The sequence below is a fragment of the Drosophila arizonae genome, chromosome 3 (genome assembly GCF_054131065.1).
Source record: "Drosophila arizonae isolate 15081-1271.41 chromosome 3, UAZ_ARI_1.0, whole genome shotgun sequence".
NCBI classification, from domain to species: Eukaryota; Metazoa; Arthropoda; class Insecta; order Diptera; family Drosophilidae; genus Drosophila; species Drosophila arizonae.
Genome location: NC_142923.1, coordinates 21,631,199 through 21,643,589, shown reverse-complemented (window position 1 = coordinate 21,643,589; position 12,391 = coordinate 21,631,199). Strand labels below are relative to the sequence as shown.

The 12,391-nt window shown below is 37.2% G+C and overlaps 1 protein-coding gene across 8 annotated transcripts in view; it reads right to left on the bottom strand.

Moving 5' to 3' along the window:
* nolo (ADAMTS-like no long nerve cord) overlaps positions 1-12,391 on the bottom strand; it is a 94,341-nt gene that overhangs the window by 1,767 nt on the left and 80,183 nt on the right. For 7 of the 8 annotated variants that reach the window (XM_089464131.1, XM_018002589.2, XM_089464130.1 and 4 more), the window contains 3 exons: positions 2,359-2,814; positions 356-718; positions 77-227 (listed from right to left, as the gene is read on the bottom strand). In XM_089464131.1, coding sequence (XP_089320257.1) covers positions 77-227; positions 356-718; positions 2,359-2,814 — 970 coding nt within the window. The remainder of the gene's footprint in view (positions 1-76; positions 228-355; positions 719-2,358; positions 2,815-12,391) is intronic. The other variant, XM_089464128.1, reaches the window with a different exon arrangement.

Below are 12,391 nucleotides of genomic sequence, written 5' to 3'. Positions count from 1 at the left end.
GATATACATACATAGACATTGTTCAAGATTCATTCGATTATGGAGATGGAAATTGAGTATGGAGCTTGGAACTTACCCTTGGATTGACATGGCGGACTTTTGCACACCTTCATGACCGCTGGGCGTGGCTGATGCTTGCACACATTGCCCGCGGGTCGACGGCTGCCATACCAGACGCACTGCAGAATGCGGAATTTGATGCCCTGACGACCACAGGGCGCATTGCACTGTGTGAACAGAAAGCAAAGCAGAAAGCCATTGCAATTGACATTAATAAAAGATGCACTACCATAGCTATAGCTGCAGCCATAGTCGTAGCCATAGCCATGACTGTAACTGTTGTATTACCACCTACCTCAGACCAGGGCTCCACACGCCAGACGCCCTTGCAGCGCTCGTTGTAGCATTCCTGCCGTGCCGCCGGCCTCTCGTACTCATCGCAGGCGGTGCCCGCGCTGCCGTTCTGATACCGGCAGTGGACCTCGCGCCGTTGCACGGCCGTGTTGCGGCCGTGGCAGCGCGACTGGTGGCAGAGAGTCCACTCGCCCTTGGTCCAGTGCGGACAGGGCTCGTTGCCGCAGCTCTGGAACGTGTCGGGCATGTCCAGCCCCTGGCTACGGCATTGCGCATTCTCGACGATGTCGACGACGCTGCCATCGGTGGCATTTGACATCGTCGTCTTCTTTGTTGCCACACGCCGGCAGCTCAGCGTGCGCCGCTATGGAGGTGGCAAAAGAAACAATGTTTACAGTTATTTTCTTCTCTCTCTCTCTCTCTCTCTCTCTCTCTCTCTCTTTTCCCCCTCAACCTCTAGCTCTAACTCTACCTCCATCTCTATATCAGTGCCTTCGTGCCACACATAAAACAATAGACGACGGCAGCCAGGCCAACCCTGCCTGCTAAAATATTTAAACTCGTCCTCAATCTCTTCTACTTCTACATCTACTTCGTCCTTTCACGGACCCTGACTTGGGTTTTGGGCTTGAAAAAGTTGAATCTGTGCAGCCATGGCAAAGCCAAGCATTCGGCTAATTATTATATAAGTGTTGTCTGTGGCTTGGGGAGTTTTACTTCTACTGCCTCTACTTTTGTTTCTGCTTCTATTTCTATTTCTACTTTTTCTCTTTTCTTTTTTCCCAGCCCCTAACAAAGCTAATTTGGTAAAGCTTGTTTGAATGGAAACTTTAGAGAATTGTTGTAGCAAATATTTGACTTTAGTTAACTGAAGACATTTAGATTAGGAATAGCTCAAAATCAAATTTGTTATATAAAGATGAAAGAGCTAAAGGACTACGGCGGGTAGAGTTCAGAGCTATTTGTGCTGACAGATGAAAAATTTATTAGCAGGGAGAATTGTATATTTGATGTGTAAAATTTTTTTATTAATTATTAAGGAAGCATAGGAAAAATCTGAAGTGCGGTTGGGAAGAATATATTGATGTCTTTAGTGTTTCAGTTGACTGTATTGCTATAACGCACTGTGGGGATTTCATTTAAAATGTTATTATGTCCACTTTAGTATCAACAAATGACTTGGTTCATATATTCTACTGTTTTATTTATAATATATATTGAAGCTTATCATATCAAATTAAAAATTCAGCTATTCCATTATGCTAATTTATTTTTATGGAGCGAATAATTGTCAGTTATCGATGAAAATCGATACTCGAAGTGCCATTAAAAAATCAGCTAAAAATCCTCCAGCTGTCATTCAGTCAAAGTCACTTTTTGTGGTCGACCTGATTTTTTTTTTTATAATTATGTGGGGTTATATTACATTGATGCCACAATGGCAAATATTTTAGGAATGCAAGTTTTTATTTTATTTTATTTTAAGCTAAAAATAAAACAATATCTAATAATAATCGAGTTATTTTATGTTCCACAAATTATAGAGCGAACCATACATTTATATCGATAAAGTATTTATTTCCTTTTGGGTATTGGCAGGCCCTCACTCCTGTCTAAGCCAATTAGGTTGAATATAATATATTTTAACTCCTACTTCTTTTTCAGACATGCTGATCCACAATAAATCTAAAACAATTTTATTGTTAAATTAAAAAACCCGTTTCTTTGCTTTCAAAATCTCACCCAATCTCAAGTCTTTTCCTTAGCTTTTCGCAGTCAGCTGAAATCTGTTTCATGTGAATTATTTATCGGTCAGGTAATTGCTAGATTTTACTTAAATTTCAGCATGATTCAATATATATTCATTAAATAAATAAATTCTTAATCTATAACTTCCTCTTCCATAACATAACCTATCTCATCCATATCAATAATTTCTATACTAATTATTATTATTTTTTAAATCCCTTTTCCTTGCCTTTTCTCTAGTTTTCTTGCACTCACCTGCAAGCCGCTGCCTGCGGCTCCACATTCCTGCGAGCACTTGGACCACTCGCCCACCTGCCAGCTGTAGACGTAGTCCTGTTCCGCCTCCTCCATATCCCTGCTGCTCGTCCGACTGCTGCTCGACGTGCTGGTGGACGGCAGTGTCATTGTCGTGGCCGTTTCCCAGCGTGCGTGTGGCATATGTGGCGGCACATTGTCCGCCTCCTCGAGGGGTTCTCGGTGTTGTTCCAGGTGCGGCTGCTGCAGGTGCTGGCTGGGCACGGCGACTATGCGACCCGCCTCGGTGTGGTGCAGCTCTTTGGTCAGCACGCGGGCCGGTTCGTCCTGTTCGTAGCGCTGAGGAGGCAACGGCGACGGCGACGGCGGCTCCAAATCGAGGCCATAATTGAGCGCCTCGCGCTGCAGCAGATGCTGTCCGCGTGAGTCCTTAAAACGCTGCAGCGGCCAAAGCAACTGCCATTGGGATAGCGAGGGAATAAACATAAAGCAAAGGGTTTAACGTATGAGAAATGTTAGCTGCAAAAGCAAAAATAGTTTTGGCACGGAAAATAGATTGCTATAGAGCCCGCATGCAGCATGTGGCAGGCAGCATGCAGCATGCAGCAGGCAGCAAAGCGGCAGAGCCACAGCCAGAGCCAGAGAGGCAGCAGGCATCCAGGCAGGCAGCATCAATTGGGTGCTGTGTTGTGCTATGCTACGGTAAATTTGCACGGCCGTCAACGCGTTTCCGTTTCCGCTTTCATAACGTGTGCGCTATCAGTTCGTATAGGGATGAGGGTACATAGGTATGTAAGTGTACATGTGTGTGTGTGTGTGTGTTGTTGTATATGCTGTTCATGCATGCACACTTGAATTGCCCTCATCAATTGCTTCACGTTGACTGACTACGTACTGCAAAATCCGATTAGCCATTGAACTCAGCTACCCACACACCTCTCAGTCCCCCACCGCGCCCAGCTTAACCCAAACTCCGAGCCATTCAGCATGCAGCCCCCGCCCACCCCCCGCACAACTTTCAAAGCACTCACACAATGCCGCTGCTTGGCACTCAGGCTCCATGCAAAAATTTGACTACCAAATGCATTTTTGGCCAACAATTTTCTAGTGCATATGCAACGCATTTGGTTTTTGACTTTTGTAAAGCTTCTCATTCCATATAGCACTTGCAATGCTGTTGTTGTTGTTGTTGCTGTTGCTGTTGCTGCTGATGCTGTGGGCCAGCATTGTCTCACTGTCAACATCATCGTCGCTGGTCGTTTTCATTTACAGCTGCCCCCGCAGCCACAGCGCCCGCGTCCTGCCATCGGGTCGTTGCACAAGCGAAAAGATGATTTCCCAAGTGCCACTTGAAACCGACAAATACGTTTCGCTGTTTGCTCTTGTTGTTGTCGTTATTGTTGTTGTCGTTGTTGTTGTTGTTGCTGCTGTTGCATCTGCTGCGCTTTTATGTGCAGCTGCTAGGCTAGGTTTCTGTAGCTCTAGCTGTAGATGTATGTGTGTGTGTGTGTGTGCCGTTGTCATTTGTAGCTCGACACTAACGCCAACGCCTTCTTATATAGCCTTTTATTGTCACCGCAATCGCAATTGCAATCGGCATTGCTCTCTTTGCTGTTGTTGTTGTTGTTGTTGTTGTTACTGCTGAGCTGCTGTCAATAGGTATACCGTAGGCAGCATGGCCAAAACTGTTGGCAACCATTTACAGCTGCTCTCAGCCCGTATAGCAAACCCCAAGCTCTCCACGTTGCAGTCGTTAAACGAAACTTTTGCCTGCTCTCTGTGTGTATGTGTGTGAGTGTTTTTTTGTAGCTCAGGAAGCTAATGCCAATACGGTAATTAGTGCCGTACCGACACAGAGAGAGGGAGAAGGCGAAGCCGAAGGCGAGGGAGAGGGAGAGTAAGTGATAGTAAGCGAGACTGAGAGCGAATTTCAGCTTATCTTTGCTCTTCTATTCGTTGTCAATTTTGTCTTGCTTTAAAGCACAGCATTTACGTAATTTATGCAAACAAACTTTGATTGAAAATCAGATGAAATAAATGAAAATTTAGATTTGTGGCATATATCGGTTATACGGTATTGTTGGCAATTGATGCAGCAGTAGTTGAATTATTTAGCCACATTTTAAGGCAGACAACAGAAAATGGAGCTGCTATTTTTGCTTAGGCTTCAATATCAAAGTGAAATATAAATATTTATTTTGTATTTTTACAAGGTTTTTAACTCTGACTTTTTAATGGAAAATTATATATATTATTATTTATTATATATATTCACTGAATAATGCCAATATTAAATATAAATATTTCTATATTTATATTAAATTTATTTGGCTATTTATAAGCTTCCATTTGGTAAAAATTTAATAATTAAAAATCTTTAATATGTTATTGAATATTTAGAGATATGCGCTGCGATATATAGGCATATTTATATTGTATTTTGTAATATTTTGTTTTGTGGTTGAATGATATAATAAAATATCTGAACCAATTAATAAATAACATATAATAATATATAATAGTATTATTATATCTTATACACAGTATCTCTTGTAATTTAATTTAAGGTAATTTATTTATACTTAAAATCATTTTGTTGTTCACCTCAAATGAATTGACTTTGAAATAGTGAAATTTAATCTGCAGAGATTAGATTTGGTTACTTGGGTTGGCGGGTTCAAGAGGGAGTTCTGAGGGAATACAACTAGCTTAGGCCGACTTTCGTGCCATTAGCAATGCGACGATTTATCGCTTAAATTTGTAATACAAATTCAATGCATAGCAGAAATGCAAATTCCTATTCCCCATTTCAATAGGCACTCACTCATCCATATTTATTTTGTATGATTTGAAGTTTTCCCAGCTTCCGTCGAGCGAATACCGCACTAATTACAGATCTATAATTAAATCAGCTTCTTTTTTCTATTTAACACATTTTCGCTCTAATTAGCGAATGCTGCCATTTAATTTAAATGTATACGAATTTATGTATATACATATATACGTGTTAACGTTTTTTATTCTCACAAAAAGAAAATACTTTGAGGCACGCACATCGTTAAATTCTCACGCCTGACAAACGGAGGAAACGTTGCCAGAGACAACCAGTTAACCAAATAGCAGTAAACCAACAATCAGACCAAAAAAATGACGAGACAGCCGGGAGGGAACAACTAGAAGATGCCCTGTTTTAGAGTGCTATATATAGAGTATAGAGAATATGGAGAAATATATGCTTCAATCTGTCGGATAAATCCTAGGAATTCGGATTGAATATATGGGGAAATATAGGTTATTAAAGAGGTTTTGAGAAGCGAAAACCCTGAGCATATTAAGCCGCCAGCATTAACTCTCTGCCATAGCAACACATTATACCCACTGCAAGCATATTACAGGGCATTAAAGCCAACTCATAAAATGTGTAACATATTTTTGTAATTTTTTATATTTTTCATATTTTATTTATTTGAATTCTTTAACTTAAATTAATTTGAGTTTAAATGTTGCATTTAACAAACGCAACGAGTGCTGCAAATTACATTGCAGCTTAAATGGAGCGCAGCGCCGCAGAGCCGGTGGTGGCTGCCCCGAGGGCGTGGCTATCCTGTGAGCCTGCCAACATCCTGCGAGCGGAGCATTAATAAATAGTCGCAATCAAAATTAAAAGGGCTGCAAAACTGTGCAAACATTTCGCTTCTTTAAATCATTTTGCGCAGCGCGTAGAAGAGGAAAAGGGAAATAGTGAGAGAGTGAGGCGGGAGAGGGCAGAGCTGCAGGATGCAGTATATGGCAGGATATAGTGTTGCCTAGCTCGGCAGCTATGCAATGTCTGTGCAAATTTATTAACGCGCTTCGACTGAGCTTTAGCTAAAATACGATTTTTGGCCTCTCCAGTTATATAAATTTGTCTGGCATGTCCGGGACCTACGCCAGTCGCATAATTAATAGGCCAAAAATGCTGAGCAATAAATTTTTGGGGCGCAGGCCTCCGAACCGAGCCGAGGCATTGATGAAGTCGAGACTGGGCGCTCTGCTTGGACTACTTCGCCATGGCTGCCGGCTGCCGGCTGCTGTTCTTGGCTAATTGGTAGTCGCAATGTAAGCAGTTCAATTACATGCAAAATGGCCAAAATGCATTAGCCTGGCCAACAGCCAATTGCATAATAATGCGCATAAAAGCCAAAAGAGCCAACTGGCAATTGGCAATCAATAAAACGAAACTGATTTACCCAAAGACAAATCGCCTGCCTAATGAGCAGCACTCGTTCAGATGCTGACGAAACTATGTAATTAAAAATTAAATTACCTGGATTTACTCAGGTATTTATATGTATGTATGTATAGAAAGATATGCAAGTATGTAGCAAGAGAGCTCAACTTGGCCATAAAACCAACTCGCTCATAAAAGCAAGAAAATATTGAATGACATTAAAAGCTAGAGCTGGGAGTGTTGACTGACTTGAAGATACCCGGACTAGACTTGAAGATACCCTAATACTTGGGCTGAGTACAGAAAGCTTTGTGAATGTGAAATATCTAGAACAGAATATACTTTATATATTCAACTTTATTAAATACACTCTTAGAGTATTAGTAGAGAGCTAACATCTGTTGACTGACTTGAAGATACCCGGACTCCTCTGCCTCTTAGTCAATCAAAAATATCTACTACGGAATATATTTCATATTTTGAATATAAGAATTAAGTAGATAGCAAAGAGTATTAAATGACTTGGAGATACCCCGGGTAAGTCTACTCCTAATTAATGTCAAATATATAGAATAGACTCTTAAATTCATAGAATTAAGTAGACAGCAGGAAATGGAAAGCATACCCACATCTACCCCATTCAAGTATACTCTTAAACAGAGTATTTAATGCAACTCGGCTGGCTTGGCTTAAAAGACAATGATATCAGCTGCGGCATTTCATTAGCATTTAATTAGCTACCTGCGCCAGGCGGACGCATCGAATGATTTAAGCCGAGTGAAGCATACCTTGAGGCAACTCAGGGCTGTTAACTAAGACGAGCTGCTGTTTACGACTGTCAAATGGCTCTAAATAGTTGGCATTGCCACGAATTCTATTAAATTAATTACCTCACTTTATATGTGCAAGGTAGATGAAATGAATTAAATATATACATTATTTATTATATTTCATTGATGTTTGTCGCTTTATAAATTTGAGTAAATTTAATGCAGATATCCTCATACATTTCATTTAATTTCATTTCGAATACCATACTTCGATTTGGATTTCGATTTGTTGCTATGCATTGATTTTCCATTATTCACACTCTATTGTAATGTGATAAAACATTGCACTAATTGTGAAGCATTAACATATGTCAAATAGCTTTATGTGACGCGTTGCCTGGAACTAAAATTAGTATACGAGCAAATAGCACGCCTGCATAAATATGAAATAAATATGGCACAGTGGTAGAACATTTTATTTTATTTATAAACTAGCAGATATGGAGAGACTAAATTGACCGATCTATTGAATATAATAATTAATTTTAATAGAAAAAGAATTCTCTAATATGTCAAAGTATTTATAATAAATAGGCGCATTTAGAGGAAATTTAATTATCTATAAGTAATTATATATGCCTTTAAGACATGTAAACAGATATATCCAAAATTCTGCGCTATATCAAAGTATTTATAATAAATATGCGCATTTGTATCTAGAAAGCAAGCTAAAAAGATAAATATCTTGAAGATACACTATCTGCTAGTTAAAAAAAGTATCTATAAGATAAAGAAGTATATGTAAGCCATAAACAAAATTTGAAATGTACACAAATATCTGTATGTTTATGTTGGATATAAAAAAGTATCTATTATATTATATAGGACACATATCGGATATTTGCGATATACAAAAATATATACAAGATATAAATGTATCTGTAAGCTTTATAAAGGTAATTAAAAAAAGACATGAGATACTGAATGGTTCAGCAGGCCTTTTCTGAAAGCTACAAAACTTTCCATAATATTACTGAATTATTTTCAGATCCATAAGTATCTGGCGGATACAAAGTATATCTAAATGGAATATAAGTATTCAAAGATTGTGTTCTTAAACATTAAATTTATTTTAGGAATCATTCGCCCTAATGCATATCTCATTCAATCTATTTGCAATATCGAGTTTTGGGCACTTGGTCCAAATAAATTTTTGAAGGAACATTACTTTGAGTTTTGACCACAGTGTCTGACAACTAAATGAAATGCAAATATATTTTATTTCTAATAATAATGGAAAATGAATATTATATTGTGAGCAGTCATACATATGTATGTACATATATATACAAATATATTTGTGTGTGGCTGAAATGCAGACAGCTAAAAGCTGCCGGCCAATATGCAAAAATGGCCGTCTACATAATCCAATGCACATATATTTGTTGCACTTGTATAAATATATGTATATATAAATAAATTAATATATATACATCTATTTAGAGAGAGAGTATATATGCATATAGGCAGATAGTTTTTGCGGTTCAGGAAATGCGCAGCAACAAAAATGTTTGGAAATTAGATAAAATCGCTTTGGCAAACTATTTAAGTGTGTGTTTTGGTGGGCTGCTGCGTTCAGCTGTGGCTTACAATTTAACGGTAACTAGCTGAGATAAATGTGAACCGAAACAGCACTTAAAGCGGGTTGCATTGGCTCGGGCTAAGCTTGGAGTTGGAGCTGTGAGTGTGGGGCCTGAGACTGCGTTGCGCTTGGCTGTGCATCATAAATTATTTTTGCCTAATCTGCATATGGCATAGGGATATGGAAAATCGGCTACTGCTGCTGCTGCTGCTGGTTTCTGGTTGCTGGTTGCTGGTTGCTGGCGGTGCAAATTTCGGCTAGAGTCTGTTTAAGCAGTAAGTGGGAAGCAGCTGGTATGCTTAAGTCTCGGCGGCTTTATTTGGTATATTTTCATAACCAAAAACCGCGACACTATATCACAGCAGACCAACACACCAGCACACACACACATCCACACACCCACACACCCACACACACAGCATTAACTTGGCCCAACGTCGGCAGGTGTAAAAGGCAACTTTTGTGCAGGGCCGCGTCGACAACGTTGACTGAAAGCTAATTTTCTATGCCAAAAATTTGTTTGCGCTTTATATAACTTTTATGAGTAGCACTGTGATTGGAGCTGAAGCTGGGTGCTGGCGGGGCTCTCGCTGGGGCTGCTGAAGGGGCTGCGGGGCAGTAGCAACCAGAGGTAAACATTGCAATGAACTCGCGCGGCAAAAAACTTTTCAATTAATAAATTAAGTTTGTGGCGAAAAAAAAATGTTTGTTGCTAATTGTTTGTTGGCTTGGGCACACACACACACACATACACACACACACACGTATATTGAAGAGGAATGCTTGACGTTGAGGGCGTGGCACTTACCAGGCCAGCATACCAACAAAAAACTTGTGGCAAGTTCTATTTTGCCACGTTGCCGCTGCTGTTGCTGCTGCTGCTTTGGCTGCTGCTGCTGCCTTGGCTGCTTCTGCTGCTGGCATTGAATGCCAGCGAGAACAGCTCATTAAAAACTTTTTGAAATGCATAAATGAATAAGTTAAATATTTCACATGTACCAAATACATATTCACATGAGTGTGTGTATATAGATCATTGAATTTGATATGCATTGATTAAAATTATAGCATGCAAATATCCAAGTAACTTTGAATTAAATTAAAATACTTTACCATGCATTCTAAAAATAGATTTCATTTAATTTATGCATTAGCTATTGGTTTCGAGCGCAGACATTATAAAAATAATATTATTGTATATATTTATATTAAATATTGTATATTTTAAGCACAGACTGCCATGCCTCAAAAGCAAAGCCAAAAGTGTCGAAGAGGATTTCAAAATTTGTGTAATCCCAGCAACTTTGAATGTGCTGAAAAATTAATTTGTATTATTATTGCAAAATTTATTAGCCTCTTAAATATTTTGCATCAAATTTGTTTGATAGATTATTTCAATTAGTTTTAGTAGAGTGACAAGTAATCTTCGCTAAACTGTACTATTTTATACCTCATACTCTAAAAATAATATATATAGTAATATATATATACACCTAAAATCTAGGTACAAATTTTTCAAATGGAGCTCAAAGCATTTATTCTAAATTATATTTAAATATTGTTTATTTTTAAACACATTAAAATTATATTCCAAACGGAATTTCTGGCATTTTTAAGAGATTGGCAAAAATGTATAAACAATATTTTTAAAAATGTACATTATAAACATAAATAAAATAATAAATAAATAAATAAATTCGAGTACTACTATGGATTACAAAGTAATCTCGAGATTACTATTTGGAAAATTAGAGGCAATTTGATTAAGTTGTTGATGACAAAGCAGTAAGTCTATAGAGCTCAACTATATAATTATATATAGACTAGGCTCTATAGCTTTTATTGTAAATTTACTTAGGCAGACTCTATGTGGATAAACGATTTTTTCCATACTTGCAAAAATACCATTAGGAAATTTATGGAAATGGTGAGCAAAGAGTATATCTGTACCTTATCCAATGATATCTTAGAATTCCTGTTTGCCCACTGATATTTTCAAAGGACGATTCACTCATATCAAATAGCTAACTCATACAAAACCTTAACAATCTTTACTATACTTTTTACAGGGCATTGCCAATTCGACCCTGACCTAGTAGCAATTTAATTTTCTATCTTTCATCTCTTCCGAAGAGTGTTTGCATATTGTTTGTTTAAAAATTTGTTAACAGATTTACGTGAATCCCAGTCATAACCACAAAAATGACACAAATAATGTGAAATGTTTTCCAACTTTCGCAGTATATAATCAAATACTATATAACTGTTTTCTTTCTCTCTGCGGGTGTGTATGTGTGTGTGTGTATTATAATAATTAAATTAAATTGTCGTGCATATCGGTTGACCAACAATAATGCATAAATTTTATTTATACAAATTAAAATTTAATTAAGTGCTTTGTTTTGCTGCTCTTCTCTTGCTGTTGTTGTTGTTGTTGTTGTTGTTGTTGTTGTCGTGTTTGTTTTTGTTTATAGTCGGATGCTGCTTTTGGGTTTTAACTTTGCAGCATATTTTGTAGTTCACAATTCATAGTCTACCTTCAATGGCATTTTAATTGCATTGCTGCGTTTTAAAACGCAACTAATTGCAGTTATGGAATTTAATTTTAAGTTTCCTTTTTATGAACCAATTATTCGATGAGAGATATTTTAATCAATTCGAGTACTAAATATAGAATTCCTAAATGTATAAATAGTAGAAGTTGATTTTATAGAGAATTAAATGGTTATGTCTCAATTATTTCATATAGATTCTCGGATGTAAATATTTAGTACGAATTTAATCGTATATAACTAATTTAGTCTAGCATATAACTAATTTTGATATATGTATAAACACATATAGTTTATATTAGGCGTTGTCAATCGAAGTGTAACCTATTGCAAATGCCATAAATTCGCTTTAGGAAATTATTTTCATTTTGTGTATAAAATGGAATATTGAGATTTAATATAAAAATGTTAAATATTAAAAAAAAAAGTAGGAAAGTTAACTGTGTCAAGAGCATAGTATATATAGAAGCTGGTTGTAATTGTGGCCTATCAAAATATTATATATTTTGCTGCTTTGAATTATTATTAAAAATAATCCGCTATTCAGATCTTTTATAAATATACTAAAAATTAGTTATAGTACGTACATATGCCTTTGATGTTGGGTAAATCGGAAAACTTTAAATTGTTTATAATCTTAGAGCCCGACTTGATATGTGAATAATTGTAAATTTTCTCTTTCACATGTACAAATTTTCGTTACTTAAATATGTAATCAAATATATATAATTTGAATTATATAAAACTTTTATTATATTGAATTTTTATAAGCTTAAGCAACAACAAACGATAAATTGAACTTTTACTTTTGCTATAATGCTGTCAGATTGAAAAGCTAAACAGTCTCTCTATAATTAGC